The sequence below is a fragment of the Gossypium hirsutum genome, chromosome D09 (genome assembly GCF_007990345.1).
Source record: "Gossypium hirsutum isolate 1008001.06 chromosome D09, Gossypium_hirsutum_v2.1, whole genome shotgun sequence".
Lineage (NCBI taxonomy): Eukaryota > Viridiplantae > Streptophyta > Magnoliopsida > Malvales > Malvaceae > Gossypium > Gossypium hirsutum.
Window position 1 is genome coordinate 53,326,728 of NC_053445.1, and position 20,545 is coordinate 53,347,272.

The following is a 20,545-nucleotide window of genomic DNA, read 5'->3' on the forward strand; positions in this document are numbered from 1 at the left end:
ATATTTATAATATAATTTTATTTATTAATATGTTTTTTTCCATAAGGCCCAGCCCAATTCTTAGAACCCTAGGCCTCTTTTTTAATCAAACCCATTAATTAAAGGGTTCTAATAAAACTGCTTTAAACCTCTCTCTGTAACCTAGCTAGAAGAACCAAGCATTCATTAATGGCCGCTCTCTGCAACTGAAAACTTGAACAATTCTCTTTTAAAGGTCTGGTCTCAGCTCAAACACTTTGGTAAGAACTAAACTTCCCCAATTTTTCATTTTTAAAAAGAATTATTATCCTTTTTGGGTTTGATTCCTACTGTTTCCTTTTTACTATGATTTTTAGTATTGTTTAGGGTTCTAACCTTCAAGCAAAATGGATTATTTTTCATTGTTGGATTTAGTGAATTTCCAGGGTTCTTTTGCATATATGTTTCTGGCTGAATTTTTTTAGTTACTTTACCCCATTTTTGTTTGTTGGGTTAATAGCTTGATAATGATGTAATTAGAGGTTGGTTTGAAGAGAAAAATGGAAAAAAACCCTAAACCCTAAATTATGTTTTTCCCCACATGATTTGGCATTAGTGAGATGGAATTTGAATTTACTGTGTTTTTGACCTGTTGGTATTAGAAATAGGTCAATGTCTTTGTACTTTTACAGCATTTAAGATTTAGTCTCTATGCTTTAGAAGTTAAAAGTTAAATCCTCTTACTTTTTCAATTTAAAAATCCTAATCCAGTCATTAACACCGTTAGTATGCCACATGATATGAGGGCAGCCTAATTAATGTGCCAAGTAGGTAAATTTTGACAAAAAATACTAAAGATGTTAATGATTGGACTGGGATTGTTAAATAGAAATAGCAAGCGGACTTTAACTTTTTATGTTTTGGGACTAAATCCCTAATTTTGTCAAAGTACAATTATTGGTGGCGTATTTTAACCTTAGAAAATTTTGCAGCATTGAGAATTGTGAATGTTGTTTGAAGGGGTTTTTTTTTAAAAAAAATGTTTGCAGAGTGGGAAGTAAAAGGATGTTGACAGCTGATTCGGGTTCTGTGTTAAGGTTAGTGGAGATAGAAGGAAGAGGAAGGGCTCTCGTTGCATCGCAACCATTGAAGGCGGGGCAAATCGTTCTCCAGGATTCTCCTATCGTTGTTTACTCCGCTTTTCCGTTGGTTAAACCTCAATCTTCGGCATCTTATTGTGATAATTGCTTTAGGATACTCTCCTCATCGGCAAATGTAGTGCCGTGTCCATTATGTTCTCATCATCTCTTTTGCGGTCCAAATTGCCTAACCGCGGCAACAGCTTCCTCTCATTCACCTTGGGTCTGCCAGGCTTTTAGTCGTCTTCGGGATTGCCCTTCTCTTTTTTCTCAACCTCTCGAACAGCAAGTGCAAGCTCGGTTTCTTATAGCTGCATATAATCTAGCCCTTGTTTCCCCTTCGGATTTCCAGGTTTTGCTTTCTCTTCAAGGTCAATATTCCCCTTCCGATGCTCCTGCTGCCGAATTCCTACATTCCCTCATTTTGTCGGTCTGTCCTCCGCCTTCGTTACCGATTTCTATCGAACTCACAGCTGCTTTATTGGCAAAAGATAAGCTCAATGCTTTTGGCTTGATGGAACCTCTCTCTCTACAACAAGACGGAGAGAGGTCCGTCCGTGCTTACGGGATCTATCCCAAAGCATCTTTCTTCAACCATGATTGTCTTCCAAATGCTTGCAGATTCGATTACCTCGACTCAGCTCCGGCCCAGAACACCGACATGATTGTTAGGATGATTCATGATGTCCCTGTAGGTAGAGAGATTTGCTTGAGTTATTTCCCCGTCAATCTCAACTACTCAGCCCGACAGAAGAGATTGACCGAGGATTATGGCTTTACCTGCAATTGTGACCGTTGCAAAGTTGAGGCTAATTGGTCCGATAATGAAGCTGACGTTATAGATGATAACGGGACCGTCGAAGAGAATGAGGATGAGGAGATCATGGAAGAGGACAACGATGGACAAATGGTAGCCTCTGAAGGGGATGAAGTAGGAGAAGCCGATTTCCCCCATGCTTATTTCTTTGTGAGATACATGTGTAATCGCGAAAACTGTTGGGGCACGCTCGCGCCGTTGCCCCCATCCAATGATGTTCAGTCTAAAGTATTGGAATGTAATGTCTGTGGCAACCACAAGAGTGAAGAAGATATGTGTTGAACTTTAGGACAAAGGTATTCTTTTTCCATTGGAGGAAATGCTCTTATCACAACAATGTTGGCTTTCTTCCATAGTTGCAGTTCTGTGTTTTTATGTGCTTGTTTTCACGGTAATTCATTTAAGTAGTAAATTTTAATTTTGTTAATTTTTTTATTAATATGGGATTAAATTTATTAACTTAATAGTAGAGCGATTGATTTGAACCGATTCCTATAGTACAGAAGTTTCTACAGCTTTTATCAAGGTCTTGTTGTTCAGGTACTGTCTTGGCGCGTCTTGTCGATTTCGAGAAAATAAGTACAGGCGTTATTGACCAATATCGCAAACCTCCTCCTGATGGTCATCTGCTTTCTACTTTCCGAGGAAACAACATTCAGGGAGCCTTGACTACAGTGAATCAAACATTGCATAATCAACTGATCAACTGAGCTGAACTTCGGATTCATTCTGTATTGAACTTTGATCCATGCATTCAACAAAATCTCTCGTTTGTCAAGGATGAATTCTTGATTCAAATTGTTCGAAAAAAGAATAATAGCTGGAAACTCGTAAATCATAAATTCAAAGAGAAGATAAGCTTGCCGGGAACTCGAAAAATCCAGAGACACATGTTCAAGCTACAATGATTTCATAAAGGGATTCCACAACTACTGGGAACTATCGTCACTTATAAACATCGGAAAAAGGAAAGAAGACATATACGGAGTTATTTCCCAAGGCTCAATCACTGGCATCCAGCAACGAACAGGCTAGATGTCAATGCCTTCAACTCTTCCTCCGTTTGCTCCTATCAATGGAATCCGAATCAGAAGGCTTCCAAGATGAGCTATATACCTTCTATTATGCCTCCCCCTCTGCTTCTTCCTCCTCTCTTGCCTTCTCTCTTCCTCGGACTTGGATGATGATGAATTGTAATCCGTACTACTCTCGGCTGAAGAAGAATCTGATGAGGCACCAGTATCAGTCCTGAAAACTGAAGCCTCACTATCAGAATCGGACCCAGAATCTCGCCGATGCTTCCTCTTGCTTTTCTTAGACCTATTACCGTCATTCCTATCCTTAACATCCAGGTTATCCAAATTATACGAGATTGAAAGTTTCATCCTCAATTTCGAATTCTTAAGCTGCTACGTGCGCGAGGGTTGTGACATAGACTCGTTCATTCTTACATTCGTATCTCCAATGTCCGGCTTGAAAACACTTTTGGCACTGCTAAGCACCTAGCGTAGACATTGTCGTATTGTCTTTCCTTTCACCTAATCGAAACGCCTTTTCGGTACTCATCAAATACATGTGCCGTTTTGCTTCCCTTTTCTCTTGCCATCGGCTCAGTCCCTCTTTTTTTTTCCGTAAGAATTAACATTACGGGCTGCAGCTGCCGCCGCCCTTTCAGCTTGAACACGACCTTTTGCAGCTGTCATTGCTGTGGCCTTGATTCTTTCGGCCGCGACTTGAGTTTTTCTTCTTGTTTACCGGACATCTTATCAAAATGACAAAAAGAAAAAAACCGGTATATATATATGTGTGTATATCAACTCAACCTAAATCCTTAAGCACATTCAAATTTTCCAGTTTCTTCATTTAAAACATATAATGCTAACTAAATTACTAAAAAGAATTCCATTTTTTACAACAAATTCTCTATTTTTACAGATAAATAGATGGCCAATCTTGAAAGAAATTAGATTATTTCACTTGTACATTGGATGAAGGCATAATTTCCTTATTTAAACAAATAGCGCCAAACAAATTAATTGAAAGACCCAATATTCACAACAAAATCCCAACATTTAACTATAAATTAAAATATGAAAAATAAATCAAAATTCAGCAGAGACACTAAAAGAAGATAATTTTGCATAATTTGCCAACTAACAACCAAGAAATTATAGGTAAAGAAGCGAAATTTCTTCAAAACAACGAAAATTGGGGAAAATTTTTGGACGTACAAAACAATAGCAAACACCAACTTCAAAACACGAATGATTGAAAATAAAATGTACATCTGCGATTTAATTCATATTGAATCCTAAACTGAACATCGTTTTGCAAAAAAAAAAAAAAAGAGATTAATCAAGAAATTAATTGAAGCTTACCGGAAGTTCTTCAAGTAGGGGAGCATGCAAGAAAGAAGAAAAGAGGGAAATTTGATAATTATTTGAGAGCGGGGTTTTTTCGTCTTTAAGAACTATATTTTTTTTATATAAATAGAATAAAAATAGAAATTAAAAGAAAAGTATTGTGCTTTTTTTTTTCATCTAGGTAATATGAAGTTTAAATTTCTACTTAATTTTTTTTTCGCTTTACTTGTGATCTAATCTTTAATGAAAAAAGTTTATATAAGACATTTTTTAAATAAGAATTAAAATATTATGTAAAGAAGATTTTCTTTTTGTATTATAGATGTCGGTTATGAAATATATTTTTTTTTCACAAATTTAAATTCTTTTAAAAAAACTAAAATTAAATTATATATTTTTATTATAATAAAAATATTTATTTTAATAACGTATATTATATTATATTATATATTATATTATATTATAAAATTGCATATTATATTTTAAAGTTTTATGGATTATACTTTTTGAAATTAAGAATTAAAATATAAACAAAATATATTCATAAAATCATAATAAAAACTAAATCAAAATTAATATTACAATGCTCCATGCTTAATTAATCATAAATAAATTATGAGATGAAAAATTAAAGACTTGAAATAAAAACCTTTTTATTATATAAAAGAAGAACCTGAAATTTTCACAACAAAAACCTACTTTTTCTTTTCTGCCATTGAAAATTCAAATAATAATAATAATAATAACAATAATAAACTGATTAAATAATTTTATGAAATGTTTTTGATAAAATTCCATTTAGAAAGAAACATGATATGAGCAAAATAAGAGAACACAACACATTTCATGGTCATATAGTCTTAAGCTGTGAAACGACTTTAAATACTGAGACAACCAGTTTTTTCTTGATGTCTTTATTAAAGACACAAAAGGTTTTAAAACACTCCTGTCAGAAGATTGGCCGCCGTCGAAAGGGCGGCTCCAGTGATGGCGCATTGCAACACGTGTTCTTGGCAAGGTTTCTCACATGTGAGTGCCACTGTCATCCCTGTAAGTGCCCCCGCAACCGCACTGTTTTTCTGCATACACACAATATCGGCCACCAACAAGGGCGTCGATGTCAACTACTATGAATTGTTAAAAAAACGATACCCAATCCATTTTCTTGCAAGTAAAGAAGTTGATCATACCCAATCATGAGCGCCACGAGCCTCTTGTAAGCCGTATGTGATTCCCGAATATAAGCCGGCAGCCAGGCCTGCAATGTACAATTTTGGATTGGTGGACAATTTAAGATCAATTAGTACTTTTGAAATTAAGCCAATAAAGTATTTGCAAATCAACCTTTTATAAAACAGTGGCAAGCAAATGCCTATTGGGACTTGCAAGAACTAGAACTCACCCCATTGTAGGGATTCCTTTCCAGTGCTCTTCACCTGTATAAGATTGTAACAAGTAATAAGTTGGCAATATACATATGCATATGTGAGTGCGCACGCGGATATATATAATATGCTATTTTGTCTAGAATTTTCAGTTTTCTCACACTTGTATGAGACAAGTACCTGAGTGCAGAGGTATTTGGACATGGAGATGCAATGGTCCAAGCACATGCACATGAAAAATGGCTCATCGTGTTTGGATATGGACATATAAGAAGTATGACCCTTCTATGAAAAGGGTATGGAACAAGTATCCCAACACAGAGCATTTGGACATGAAGATGCAATGCTCCGGTTACATGAAAAACGGTGCACCAGTGTTTGGATATGGAGATGGATACGTATTGGTAATTGGTAAAGGACATGTAAGAACACGGATACAAGAACTATAGGCACTAAAGCAAGACACATACTTATATCTAACGCTTAATCCGAGAGACATATTTGCATCTAGTTAACACTCAATCCGAGTCCGTAACATATAAGATAGTCCACTGCTGAGATTGAGCTTAGCTGAAGAAGTCCCAGGCTAGATAATTGAATCAGTAACTCGAAGAAAACCTGCCTTTTGTTTTTAGGCAGCATATATATATAGAATAAATTAAACATTTCATTCAGTATACAATGCATTAGGTCCATTATGAAAAAAAAATTGATGATATCGTTAGGGAAATTTGGGAACTCACCATTGCTTCGAGCGATTTTCGATTGGTTTCTCCTGCGATCCACATATAACCAGCAATCAATGCCCAAATTAATCTTAAACTTGACACTCTCCAAATTCGAAAACGGAAGATTTGACTGGTACGGAACGATATACCATATTTTAATAGCAAGCAAAGTATTTGATGAAATACCTCTGAGATAAGGAAATGGATTCTTCTTATTGTTCTTAGCACTGATATCAGTGGAACTACTTCTTGATTTAGTTCCTGCTACCAAATTACTATTAAATTTCTAAAAAAACTAAAGTAAACAATCCATCAATAACAGCTTAATTAAGAAATTAATTTAAAAAAAGAGAGAGACATGCTTGCCTTCAAGAGCTAGATAACAACCCTCTCTGGCAACACCTTTAATGGCTCCAATCTACAATTTAAATTAGACCACCACCATCACCAAAAAAAATCATATTCTCATTGGTTTTGTTTTAAAAAAAAAAGGCATAACCATATGCATACGTACGCCAGCAGCTTTGACAAAGCTCTCAGCAATGCGATTAAGGAGAGGGTGACCGAGATCGAAGAAGCCTCCTTTGTCGAAGCTACGTAATTCATCGAGCAATGACCTAGTCTCTAAACTAGTGGCCATGGCTAGTTATTTGTGTGTGCGTGTGTTTTAAGTCGATAATAAGAAGTTGGTTGCAGGGATGTTATGGCAGAGAGAGATAAGAGTAAGAAGATTTTGCAGGGATGTTATGGCGGAGAGAGATAAGAGTAAGAAAGAAAAGTAGAGAGAGTCAAGAGGTGAAAGGACATGTGTTCCTCAGAGCTTGCATGTCTCCTGCATGGGAAGCTGATTAGCGGGTCTTCGTGGCCATTTCCCTTTTTCGCCACCTATTGTAGCCGATAACCTCTAGCCACAGCCTAATGTTGTTTTTACTGCAATTGGATAGGATGGATTTTGATTTTCAAATTACTTTAATTTAGATTTAAATTCAGTCCATAGATTAATTTCAGAGAATTTTTTTCCTTTTTCGCACTTGAGATAAAAATAAATTATTACAAATATGAATCATTCATGGTTATGATCAGTTCAGGATATTTTAAATCATCCATTCAAGTTAATTTCTTTATTTTTTGGAAAAGAAGTTAATTTCACTTATTCACATTATTTCAAACTTAATTAAATTTGAATAGGAGCGCATCAATCGTTTTAATCAATTCGTATACTTTCTCAAAAATATTATCCCTAAATAACCCGACATAATCGGACCAAATCAAAGCACAACTTGAGCTCTTTTTTTTGTTCATTTTTTTACTCAAGCTTAATTCTAGTCAAATTTTTATTATTATTTAAAATTTGAAATATTAAAGAATTATTTTGTACTTAATTTTTTTATATATTAAGAATTAAAGTTAAATATAAATAACTACAAAACCAAACAGACCCAAATTGAAAATACTAGCAACCAAGGTAAAGTCTCAATCCATTAAATCTCCCAGAAAAGAAATTAGAAAGCAAAGAGAAGAGAAGAGTAAAAAAAGAACAAAGTAATTAATTAAAGTTTAAGCTTGAAAACAACGAGCATAAAATTGGTAACAAATTTGGACTCTTTTATGATTTTAATAAAGAAAAAGAAATACCCTATTTTCAAAAGTAAAACAAAAAAACGGTTATAATAATTTACAAATGCTCTATAAATAATGAGGTTTTAAAACTACAATTAAAGAAAATTTGGACCGTCCCTAACCCATCATCCTAAAGTATAACACAGTCAGCCACACACCCACCACAAAACTGAACAACAATGGGGCAAAATATTACTACCCCTATTCTATCAGTTTTTTTCATCATAAAGGCTTTTTCTAAATACCACGTGGATAGATTCAAAGAAGAAAAGAAAAAGGATAAAATGGGTAATGTCTTCACAAATGCAAACAGTTGAAGGCAGCTTCACAGCATCAGAAAAGGCATTGTAGACTTACTTGAGCATGATTTCGAGTATTTTTTTTTTTTGGTCTTTCCCGGTGGTAGCACTATACACGATCGTCCTCCTCCGACAACTCATCTGCTTTCTCGGAATCCAAGTTCACTTTTTTTTCTCTTTGGTTGGCCCAAGGCTGGTTTAATCACTAAGCACATCCTTGAATAAAAACAAACCATTATTATGGGATCTGTATAGCTCATGATCCATTTACAGCCATTTCGGGTGATGATTTTGGCGGTATCAACGGGGAGTCTTCTCCAGTCAATTGTCTGTTGTCTGAACAGTTTCTAGGAGATCCTTTGTCTCTATGGTTGTCCTCTTCTGAACTATTGTCGTCCGGACTACTAGATTCCTTCTCTAGATGATTTTCCTCACCTGAGCCTTCGTTTCTCTCAGCTGATCGAGTGGATAAATGTATGGTGTTTGCGGTTTTCTTACTAGGCAAGACTGCTTGGCTTAACGTTGAACATAAAGCTGCAAATACACTATCTCTCGATTTAGGGCTTTTCCCCAAACGTTGCTTCTTGGATAGCTCATGCTCCTTTTCCTTGGGATTCAGCTTCCGCTTTGACCTAATGGACTCCAACGTTCCCTCATCTTCCTCCGAGGTTTCAGTCTGCTTCCTCGGAGGCGGTGGCTTATAGTCTTCATCATCTTCATCGTCCTCATAGTCAACCAGTCCACCAGATCTCGGGCTACAAAATTATATAAATTACGAACCTAAAACACACTGAAATGCATTTTTAGTTATCTATTGGATGAGACCGTGAAAATACCTTAATGATGAGCGGTTGGCCTCAACTCCATTGGATGAAACAGGCTGAGGCTGAACTTTCCTAGGATGAGATGCCGAGGTTGTATCATCTTCATCACTGTATGCATTCACATTCAATCATTAAAAGGGGAAACAAAATGGTTTAGAGAAGTGGTAACTCATCTAATGATGAAAGCATACCGGTCCTCGTTGAAATAATCTTCCTCCTCTTTCTCCAAAGCACGCTCATCAATTCGTTTTCTTGGGTCTGGTGCATTAACATCCATTTTAGTTCCACAATTCTCCAAGCACTGCAAACAGACAAGTCACATGAACAGAAGTTCTATATCTAAAAATCTTGGTTGTAAAATTGGTCGGCAACAGGAATACCTGCTCGTATTTAATTTTCAATGAGTGAATAGAAGCCAAATTCTCAAACTTAACCAACTGATTCCAAAACGAATCAACAATATACTTAACCAATAATTTCATGTTTTCCTGCACGAAACAAAGTTATTAGAAGACAGAATCTTCCAGAAACGTATAATATCCAAATATAGTGCGGAAGTAACATGCACCTTGCGGATATATTCAAAAAGCTCTAAAATGGCAGAGTTCAGCACATTGTATCGATTTCCATTAGCAACGAAAGCACCTATAACTGGTTTAAGAAGGTTGTTCTTAACAATATGATTTATCAGATGTTCATCCTGCAAGATGACAGCATAATTTAACTAGTTAAAACACGTAACAGACTCAATCAACCAACCAGAAAAAGTGCTAATCTGCAATTGTTTTAGAGAGCAAACTAGTATAACAAATTATTTATAAAAAAAAATGATTTTCCTTATTTATAAATAAGGGGGGAAATAACCAGACTTAAGAAACTGCAAGCGCATAAAAAATGAAAAAAGAAATAATAAAAATAACAGGTATAGCAACCAAGCCTAGCGAGTGAAAAAGGGATTTAGAAAGGAGATAAAATATGTCCATTCTTCCCCAGAATAATTTTATACACTTCCGAGTTGGATATCAATGTTGCAAACAAACATAACAGTTTAATAGTTAAAGTGAGTCGTCTTAAATGACACCAATGGCAGGAGATCTGCCATAATCCAGCAAACCACTTTAGACATATTCCAGTAAGTGCTGCACATGGTAAGCATTTATTATATTTTAATTGTCTAGGACTCTAGACATCAAGCCTATGTAAGACAAGTGTCTGATACAAATACTACAGGAAAATATGAAAAGATATAGCAACATACACATCCCTCCATATCTTAAGAGATGTGTCTCTTTATGCAACTAAAGTTCACACGTCATTCACATAGAAAACAGCTTCAGCTTAATTTCATTTTTCTCTTCAATGACATTTCTGATTCTGAAGGTGTCAAGGTTCCGATGCCATATGATATTTTTATTTAAAGCCTATACTGAATAAACTTACATGACTAGTGAGAATGGTGCGAACAAAGCGAACTGCAGCAACTACTAAGTACTTTTCCCTTCTCCAAGTCAATAACAAAACTTTTTCTATAACATTGTTAAGGATAAAATTACACCTGCAAACAATGAAGATAAGGTAATTAACATCTTCAGTTAATAAGCCCAATTTTACATTAATAGAACACGTATCCTAAAGATTACTTTATTCTATAAGGATGGTGCAAAACACAGAAGCACAGCAATTCGCATATGCTTGAGAGAATTTCAGGCTTTGCGCTATTTTGACTTTCAACTTTTCCGGCATTTCTTGCCAAGTTACTGGTTGACTGGTCAGCCTCATCAGAAGAACATGATAATATTATGACATCAATTAGCTCGCCCAAATGCTTCTCATAAAAAATATCAGTAATTGAATCTCTCTGCAACAGAACAGTACACAGTCAAGTATTTACATGAAAGAACTTGGAAGTAGCAAGCAAAACCCGCATGGAGAAAGAGAAATTAAATCTTACGTGAAGTTTAAGTGACAAATTTCCAACAATCAGCAGACATATATATAATAAATCACAAATCAACATCCAAAATTTTTACACCTGCATAAATAAAGTCCAAACTGTTGTGGACACCAAATGGGAAGATAACACAGATACAAGGTATGAAAATCACATAGAAGGATACGTATATGATATTAAAATCACATGACAAGCATTCTTCAGCCATGATTTCTAGCATCTTATATCATAACAATCACTCAATTATCAACAAAACAAAGAAGATCGGCTAAAGTTTTGATTGGGATCGTTAGACATGATAGGGAAAACAGACACAAGCAAATTTATCAATATTTAGCTTATCAATAACTATATCTCTATGCATGAAGATCCAAATTCAGGTTATTTGCAACTTTGTTGTCTTGCAAGTTGCAACCGTGCCTGAATTCAAATTTGAAAAATGTTTTTGCTTCTTTAACTGCAATAAGAACAGCACCACACTCTTAGGGGTGAGCGTTCGATCGAATCGAATAAAAAAATTTCGAGTTAATCGAGTTGACGAATCATATTTTATCATCCTAATTTGATTTAAATTTTCTCGAATCGAGTCGAGTGAGATGGAATTCGAATCGAATCGAATATATTTGTTCGAGCTAAATTTTAAAAAATAATTTTGGGTCCTTGTAACCACTGTCACCCATCGTAATAAAATTTGTCCAACTTAATCAAATTTTTTATTAACTTTCATCACCTCATAATTTATTTATTAATTTTTTATATACTGGTTAGCTTCTTTGCTTACTTAGTTGTTTCAATTATCTTCAGATTCTTGTCACTAAGTATTTTGGAATTAAAAATATATTAAATGTAAAAATATAATTTTTTAATAAGTTATTTTAAAAATAAAATGTGAAATTGATACCAATATAAAATTTTAATACGAATATTTTATGACATAATTAATAATTCAATTTTAATATAAATATTCAATATGACTAAACAATTCAATAATATAAATAATATAAAATGTGAAATTTAATTTAATAATATAAATAGTAGATATAAATAAAATTATTACTATTTATGTTTAGTGATTTTTTTTGGATAATTTTGATTTTTTATTTGAGAATAAAGGGTGAGAAGTAAAAGTTTAGTGAGAGAATAAAAATTTTTTGGGAATAAAAGTTTGAGGGAAAGTAAATAGGGGGGAGTAAAATTTTGGAGAGAAAATATTAAAAAAAAATTGGAGGGGGGAGGGTTTGGGGTAGATGGGAGGTAAGATGGGAAGGGAATAAAAGTTTTAGGGGAAAAGTGAGAGGGAGTAAAAATTTTGGGAGAAAATAAAAGGTTTTGAGGGTTTTTGGGAGTAAAATTCTGAGAAAAAGCAAATCAGAGAGTAAAATTTTGGTGGGAAATGGGTTTTGGGTAAATTGGGGGGTTGGGAGGGGAGGGGAGTAAAAGTTTTGAGGGAAAAATAAAAAGATTTGGGAGTTTAGGGTAAAAATGTAAAATATTATAGTTTGATATTTGAAATATTCGAATTATTTGAGTTATTCGAATTCGAAAACTCAACTCGATTAAAACTCAAAATTTGAAAAAAAAATTCGAGTTGATTCGAATAATTCAATTCGTTTAACTCGAAATTTGAATTTTTTTTCGATTTTTTCGAGTCGAATCGAGTTTTGCTCACCCCTACACACTCTTGTGCAGTAAAGCAAGACAAGGGCTAGAAAGAGGTTAAGCTAGATCCAAAAGTCATGATCTTAAACTATGAAGAGTAGAAGAAAAGGATCCAGGTAATATGCCCCAGTTATTTGGGTATTTAGGTTGAGCATAAGTCTATAAAATTTCCCATCTACCAAAATATAAAACTTGCACGGAGAAATCAAGAATCAAAGGTAGGCACCTGAGCTCCTGATAATGTGAATGAATCCAGTAAACTACGAAGAATTTCAAGAAACTGGCAGTGCATATCCTCCCCAAAATCTGTTACCATCCCTTTAACCTGCAAGCGTACAACTACATTAGTTCTTTTAATTCTCTCTCCCTATATACAGGCAAGCATATACCATGGTGAGGAAGATCTGTTGAGTTCATCCCATTCTTTTATTTCCACATAATTTTTTACCATATTACCAATAAACTCGAACAGAACACATACCAAAAGTCCAAAAAGTGGAATTCCTTCCTGGCGAACAACATAAGACCGCAGAAGGTTTGCATCCTGATTCAAGAACAGTATGAGAATGTCTGTCCTGCAACCAGTATGGAGACCTACTGTTAGGCCTTCATTATAACTTAAGGAAACTAAACATTTATACGCAAAGCAAGGAAAGAAAATATAAAAGATTGAAGAAAAATATTATAAAATGCCCCCATTACCCAGTTAGTACAAGCTTTTTATCTGGACTCTGCAGAACATCAGTGATGATATCAAAAATACCTTCATTGATAAGATCCCTAAAATGATTGAATAATGGAAACTTCAGCCATAAGATGCAGAAAAAAAAATTGTTTAGATGATATTTCCAGAGAAACTTTAGCTTTCAGAATGAAGATACATCATGAAAACAACACTTATACCAGATTCTAACTTGTAGAAAATAATACCTAAATAGTCGAAGCTGCTGCACCACTTGAAGGCTCTTGCTTAAACTACAAAATTCGTGCAGGAAATATACCTATTGAAAGAATAAGCTGAAGAATTATCGCAGGCACAAATCAAACAGACTAAACCATACTTCAAACCCATGAAAAGAACCTTGAACAACAAATATTCATATACCAAATGAAAAATAAAACAATAAAACTTCAGACCAATGTCAACAGTTACCAAATTTTTCTTTGATTCAGCAGATGTGGTGGGTGATCTCAACCTAGCAAACAATTCCTGAATGAAGGTGCTATCATCCTTCAATATAGAAATAACCTACAACACATTATTGCAATTAGTGCAAAAGAAAACAAAAGGGCACATGTATTTAACAACAGACACTAAAAATCTTACAATAGCATTGTTTGAATGAATTATAGAATTGAGACTGGCAGCTGTGGCCTCATCTAATACCCTTGCCAAAACAACATCCTGAAAGAAACAATCAAAAGCAAGAGTTACATGATTAAAGACGAGAGTGAGACTCATAAATAAAGTTTTTAACATGCATACCTTCAAATAACCAACTCTGTATGTCTGGTGTATCTTTGACAGGGCGAGGGGATTTTTAATTGGAATAGCCTGTAAAAATCAAATATCATAAAATGAACTCTTTTTAAAAGATCCTGGATTTTCTTCCTGATCTAAATTTCTTCCAAGTCTAAACCTCCATCATTTCATTAAGACACATTCAAGAATACAATACCTCCTTAAAAACAACATGTTCTTTCAGAAAAAGCCGGTAGTGTTGCACCTGAGGAACATCAGCATCATCTGCATACAAGGAAGAAAGTGTCTTCAGTCTTAATGAAACCATGGTATAAACTATCAAGCAAATAATCAATTCTGGGGCATGTAGACAAGAACATCATATGAACACTAAGCAGAAAATCCAGAATTTAACAAAATGCAACAGATACTAAATGGCGAACCAACATGCAGCTCAGAAAAGTAACCAATTTTGAAGCAACAAACACAGGTTTAAACAAGCTTCACCTAATTACCAATGAAAGATGGATTGCTCTGCCTAAAGATTCATGTAAAAATTTACTTGAATTATCAATCACTTCCAAAAGCTGACATTTATTCCTCAATAACAACATAAAATTTAAATTGAATTAAAAAATAACACAAAGAACCATGCACTTGAAAAGAGAAAGCAAACAAACAGGAAACATATGAACTCTCAGAAAATCCCAAAATATAACAAAGTTATTTGCATAAAGAAGTATCGTGCCAATAATATAAGTAAATTTTCAAATTAGACATTGAATTCAATCAACAATAGTCACCAATAATAAATCCACGAACAAACAGTATAGGACTTACATTCAAGAGAACCGATAATATCCATGATTAATTCATCCCCAAATATTTTCTCGAAAACTTGAGGACTATTAAGCAAAACTGTAAAACAGCCAACAACATAAATCACATATCCATGAATCACTTGTAAAATATAAGCTTTTATAACAAAGAAATAAGAGCATCCAAGTTAGAAAGAGTACTAACTTATTCCCTTAATTATTTTGAATATCATGTGAAGACCATCTATATTTTCCAAGTCTTCACAGATTCTGAATAGCTCCATCAGCTTCTGGAAGAAATCTTGCTGCATACTCAATTCAGCAGGTCTAAAAATATTAAGAAACTAACATGGATGGAAAATCAACACGAGGGTATTAAGCTATAGAGTTAAAACAGAAACAATAAAAAAACCAGGAAGCAAAGTAACAAATGATAAAGCCATGACAACATAGGGAAAATATAAAAGAACAAGTACTCGAGCTCGTCGTAACATATTGAAGAAAGATATTTAATCTCTCTCCATATGACGGAAGATCAACGAGCTGACAACCTCAGAAAGGTGAAAAACCAGTGGAAAACCAAATCCTCAGTTCATAACACAGCAACAATTGAGAATATGACAGATATACCAATATTAAGATAGATAGAAGAGCAGTAGTTGATTACAGAATACTAAACTACATAATATCTATATATAGAAAAAATTAACAAAAGAAACCGTTAGCAAGAACAAAGTTCAAGAAAAGCATACATCATTCAATATAAGTTCCGTCAGCCGCATCTGATCGGCAATGCCACTCTCAGTCACAGTCTGCAGGACAAAAATGATCACCTTAATGCATAATCATATAAACAGGCATTGCCTGAGCGGGCTAAATCCGAACACCTTTCCAAGAAAACTTAATCCAGGCTAGAAATCATGGGGCTATATTAGAAATAATTATTAAATAAGGTAAAATAAGATGATCCAAAAACATGAGAGCATAAAAACCATTAACTTCATTAAAAATAAAGGAAAGAAAAAATGAGGAAGAAAAGCATTATCAAATGTTTTTGAGAAGAAACCCTCAAAATTACAGCAAGAAACAAAAATAACCCTAAATAAAATGCAATCAAGAGGACTCAGTTATTCATTATAACCTTCAGGATTATGGGAAGAGTGGAAAGCTCCACGGCTGGCAACTCCCTCAACTCACTATTCATTGTGTGAAATATCTCGTCTGCAGTAATCATATATGAGAAACCATTATCCATTATTGTATTTCAAAATTGCACAAATGATATGTTGAACACATGTCTGAAAAAAAAACAATCTTCAGTGGACTAGAGGCAGAAGATGTTAGCCACTTGACAAATGAAGCACATTTAATTAAGATTGACCTATCTCTAAGGCAGAAGCTAAATATATTATTACATTAACCAAAATAACTGCTAACATATTTAAAGATTTTCTGGAACTTTAGTCTTCATTTGGACAAGAGTCACTAAGAAAGTTAAAACATTTACAAGGATGCAATGTTTGATTACTCTAGGGAGTAAGATTTAATAGCTTCAATCGGATTTAAAGGTACTTACTGTTAAGAGAACTGAAATGCATATTTCTTTGCACATTGCAAATGTGGTCCCTGCAATAGAATAAAAAGATAAACAGATAGGAGTTGAAAGGCTGAGGCCATAAACTTCCAACAGAGAGAGAGAATAGTAAGAAAAGGGGATGTAAAGATAGAGATTGAAAACACTCAACAAGGAATAACCAAAAAAACAGTTACTTACCATATGTAAGAGCATCCCGTGTTCTCCTGAAAGCTAAGTGCCAATTCTGTAGAATATTCTGAGTCTCTCCATGATATGATTGTATCTGAAGATAAATGCATATATAATTCAATCAAACTGAAATATTCAAAAATGGCAAAGATCCAGTTATGAACAGCATATTTGCTATTAGTCAAGGCAGAAATATACCTTCTTGCTTTCTGTAAATGTCATCAGGGCTGATGCGGTGTAAAAGCAATGTCTCGTTGTCTTCTTCATCAAAAACAAATAAAGCCAGCTCTTCTGATCTCTGAAGTATAGCATATAGCATTCATTTAAAACAGAATTTTGCCTAAATAGTTTATTTTCAAAAGTAAATCCAGACTGAAAAAAGAGAACTATAGAAGCAGCTAAAAGATTTGAACAGACCTCCAAATAATCAACAGTGACATGCCCAGTTCCTTGATCATCCCATTTACCATCCTCATTCAAACGATAGACCTTTACTCGCTGAATTTGCATATAAGGAATTTGACCCCAACATAAAGGAAGAGGAGTTAGATATCTCAAACTCATGCTAGATTCAAAGAAATAAACAATGCAGACAGAAAATGCATTGACATGAAGTTAGACTTTGAGCAGCTATTTGGTCCGTTGTCATACTAACAACCAAAAATAACTTTTATGATCCCCCCCCCCAATTTCCCAGCTAATTATTTTCCTATCATAACATTTGGCAGCCTATATGCTTCCATTCACCACATGGTGTTTCTATTGATGATGATGCTGTTTTTGCATTCTAGATTTGATAACTCGCCCATAGAGCAACACCCTCACCATAACACAGAAATTTCTAGCAAATGCTACTAAGATCATACTTCCAATGCCTCCTCAGGAAAATGTAAACAATTACTAAAATAAATAGCATGTTAGTAATGACGACTGCTTGAAAATAATTACTTAAAAAGGGTTCATTAAATATAATTTAACCATTATTTGACGACTAAAACACCCCCTTGTCCACATTCCGTACATATATTAAACAACATAATCACAAAAAAAATTGAAAAAGCTGAAAAAATACTAACTTAAGACCAATTTATCTAACTTCACAAGAAGAGAATTGTCTGGTACCCCACTTAAAGCCAATTTCACTTCACCGCACGCCTCAAACAAAAACCTAAGTCATATTTAACTAATAAAACTGTGGAACAAGGGGAGTAAAAATAAAAGGAAGGGCATCTCTACCTACAAAACCAAAAACAAATTTAAATTCATTGGAAGATAGTAACTTAACTTACTATGTAAATTAACACCTAACTTATCTTATGCAAGTGAACTAACAAAAATAAGACCGATCTTATGGCTCCCAAAAGACTTTCTGAAAGAATAAAAAAAACAGCGAGAAATAAGCTGACCTGCATCGAATTGGAGTTCCCTTGCGATTTCTCTTGAGCGCCCATCGTAGCTTCTCGCTCTCCTATTTCAGAACTTTACGAATCCCCGAATAACCACGAGAAGTCGTAAAAATTGGGGGAAAAAACGAGGTTGAAATTGAGAGAGATTGGGGAAAAACCTTGAATTAGGGTTTTTTTGGGTAAACGATAAGAGAGAAAAAGCGCGGGCTCTTGAAAAAAATTACGCGGGAGAGATTAAGGTTCTTTCTAGAAGGAAATCAATAGAAAACCCTAACCGCCATTAACGAAGCTGAATAAACCTTCGTCTCTCTCTTTTTTTTTTCAATTTGTCTATTTTTTTTCTCTTCAATTTTCTGCGCAAGTGCCTGTCACTTCCCCCCGGACCTTCATAAGTGAAAGAAAACAAAAATAATAATAACGCTTAATTATGTCCTAGTCCCTATAAGCTTCAAGCTTTTGAAATTTAATCCCTCTATCTTTTAATTTATAATTTAATTTCTTTACTTAATTGATTTAAAAAATAAAATTAAATAAATAAATTTTTAAATTTTTTTATTAAATTTAAATATATTTATTAATTAAAAATTATTTTTTTAAATCATATCCTTCCAATGCTAAAATTTCACATAATAGCGAATAAGGCATTGGTTTATCGTTTAAGGAAGAAGTCTTCAATTGAGCCCATCATGTGCATATGCCACATGTAAGTTTTACCATGTTCTTTACGGTTTTGTTTAATTCTTTATTTGAAACGTATTGTATTGGTTGAATTTTATATTATAATTAATTATACATATATTTACATTATACTCATAATTATACTGTATTTATATTAATAAAAATTTAAATGATAATAAACTGTCACGTACTCACATTCAACGTGAGTGAAAAAAATCAAAATCATGAAATCAGAAAATGTAGGGATTAAATTTTAAATTTTTAAAAAATATAGGGACTGGTAGGAGAATTGAACTTAATAACAAGCTACTGCAACAAATGGGGTTCTAATTAAAGGGCTTTGTGTTCATTTTAATTACGGCTTTCGCCATTGATCCTTCGGTTCTCTGCTATATCCACGCGCTTTCTTTCGTCCATCCAATAAAAAACACACCAGAGATTCCCTAAACACGTGTTATTTTAATACCCAATCATTACTCGACACGTAATACCGTAGTACAGAAGATGCAAAATATCTCTTTAATAACGTCACCTTCTTAAGTAAGTTTGGACTGAGTTTTATTTTTAATTTGAATAGTTTTAAAAAATCGATTTAATTCAATTTATTTTTCTATTACTTTTAAGTTTTAGATTTTTGGATTTATTTTAATAAAATTATATCTTATTTTATCAAATAAATAATAAATATTTCATATATTTTTTATTTTATTTTTTATTTTTTATTTTTTATTTTTTATTTTTTAAGAAAATGTTTTTATATGAAACTTTTTGACTTATTTTTACTATTTTAAATATAAAATATTTATTTTTTCATGATAAAGAGTTAAATTTAATTACAAATTAAATAAAAAATAAAATACGGTTAAATTCCATGATGATGCTTTTTTTTTAATTGTATTTCAAAACTATACAAGTATTTCAGTTCGGATTGATTTTTTATTTTTCATGTTGATGAGCAATTAGTGACTTCGATCAATTAAAAATGAAAAATTGAATTCCTTGATTAATCGTACATTTTATCTGATTAATCGATGGATTTAAATTTTAACTATCTTAATTGAATCAACTTAATATAGATCATTTAAATTCACTAATTATTTTTTCTATTTTTCTCCTTTCAACCTTCAAGTGTAAAAATAATAATAAACAATAATAAAATGATTATTTTGATCACGTATTTATAATAAAAAGATTTGTCTAGAGAATAATTAAATTATGAATTTGAATATCTATTCAAATTTTGTGGGTTCGAACATTGAAAAAAAAATTAAAACCATCTAAAATACGAGCTCAAGGTTCGAATCCATCCTTTCTATTTTTATAATTATATTATTTCAATTTCATATATCTTGTAATTTAAAATACTTATTTTTTAAATTTATAGTTAAGTTCCATATATATATGATTTTAATAAAGGAAAATATATAATTATTAAAATTAAAATTAAAATAATTTAAATATTTTTCAAAAATAAATTCATAATTTATGGCTGGCCTAAAATAGCTTGGGTTAGTTACATATAAATAAAGTTATTATTTGTCTTTGTAGATAAAAAATTATTTATTGTTATCTATTAAATTTATATCTTTGAGTAGGTTTTTATTTTTGTAGATTTGGACAACTATCCAAAAAATCAAGTTTCCGAACTAGAAGACTTAAGGTGTCGAGCACCG

At 33.2% G+C, this 20,545-nt stretch overlaps 4 protein-coding genes across 10 annotated transcripts; 1 reads left to right on the forward strand and 3 right to left on the reverse strand.

Annotated features, from left to right (window-relative positions):
* Positions 1–108: 108 nt before the first annotated feature.
* LOC107926477 (histone-lysine N-methyltransferase ASHR2) lies at positions 109–2,673 on the forward strand. Of its 2 annotated transcripts, XM_041101428.1 has the most exons (3): positions 109–239; positions 1,008–2,210; positions 2,455–2,673. In XM_041101428.1, exon 2 carries the CDS (start codon positions 1,024–1,026, stop codon positions 2,194–2,196), a length of 1,173 nt encoding a protein of 390 aa, XP_040957362.1. In that variant the 5' UTR covers positions 109–239; positions 1,008–1,023; the 3' UTR covers positions 2,197–2,210; positions 2,455–2,673. The 2 variants fall into 2 exon arrangements, with proteins under 2 accessions (XP_040957362.1, XP_016712812.1); XM_016857323.2 differs by lacking the exon at positions 2,455–2,673 and having other exon boundaries at positions 1,008–2,341.
* A 146-nt stretch (positions 2,674–2,819) lies between these two features.
* On the reverse strand, positions 2,820–3,299 carry LOC107926479 (pre-mRNA-splicing factor CWC22 homolog). Its single transcript, XM_016857325.2, has one exon. It carries the CDS (start codon positions 3,297–3,299, stop codon positions 2,946–2,948), a length of 354 nt encoding a protein of 117 aa, XP_016712814.1. The 3' UTR covers positions 2,820–2,945.
* A 1,735-nt stretch (positions 3,300–5,034) lies between these two features.
* On the reverse strand, positions 5,035–7,324 carry LOC107926478 (outer envelope pore protein 16-2, chloroplastic). The gene is made up of 7 exons (XM_016857324.2): positions 6,905–7,324; positions 6,757–6,808; positions 6,577–6,651; positions 6,406–6,437; positions 5,680–5,713; positions 5,468–5,535; positions 5,035–5,356 (listed from the first exon to the last, which is right to left on the reverse strand). The coding sequence occupies exons 1-7, from the start codon at positions 7,028–7,030 to the stop codon at positions 5,213–5,215; spliced, it is 531 nt and encodes a 176-aa protein (XP_016712813.1). The 5' UTR covers positions 7,031–7,324; the 3' UTR covers positions 5,035–5,212.
* A 731-nt stretch (positions 7,325–8,055) lies between these two features.
* LOC107926476 (serine/threonine-protein phosphatase 4 regulatory subunit 3A) lies at positions 8,056–18,565 on the reverse strand. 6 transcript variants are annotated; one of them, XM_016857322.2, is made up of 24 exons: positions 18,195–18,561; positions 17,206–17,286; positions 16,987–17,086; positions 16,798–16,882; positions 16,600–16,649; positions 16,165–16,244; positions 15,776–15,835; positions 15,229–15,328; positions 15,046–15,123; positions 14,423–14,490; positions 14,230–14,298; positions 14,071–14,148; positions 13,897–13,992; positions 13,674–13,744; positions 13,446–13,523; positions 13,225–13,318; positions 12,970–13,068; positions 10,774–10,991; positions 10,574–10,688; positions 9,702–9,833; positions 9,514–9,621; positions 9,325–9,434; positions 9,146–9,241; positions 8,056–9,064 (listed from the first exon to the last, which is right to left on the reverse strand). In XM_016857322.2, exons 1-24 carry the CDS (start codon positions 18,237–18,239, stop codon positions 8,566–8,568), a joined length of 2,610 nt encoding a protein of 869 aa, XP_016712811.2. In that variant the 5' UTR covers positions 18,240–18,561; the 3' UTR covers positions 8,056–8,565. The 6 variants fall into 6 exon arrangements, 3 of the variants coding, with proteins under 3 accessions (XP_016712811.2, XP_040957360.1, XP_040957361.1); XR_005918340.1 differs by lacking the exons at positions 8,056–9,064; positions 9,146–9,241; positions 9,325–9,434; ... (1 more) ...; positions 9,702–9,833; positions 10,574–10,688 and adding an exon at positions 11,085–11,165 and having other exon boundaries at positions 10,937–10,991; positions 18,195–18,564; XM_041101426.1 differs by lacking the exons at positions 16,165–16,244; positions 16,600–16,649; positions 16,798–16,882; ... (1 more) ...; positions 17,206–17,286; positions 18,195–18,561 and having other exon boundaries at positions 15,229–15,350; positions 15,776–15,830.
* Positions 18,566–20,545: the final 1,980 nt, after the last annotated feature.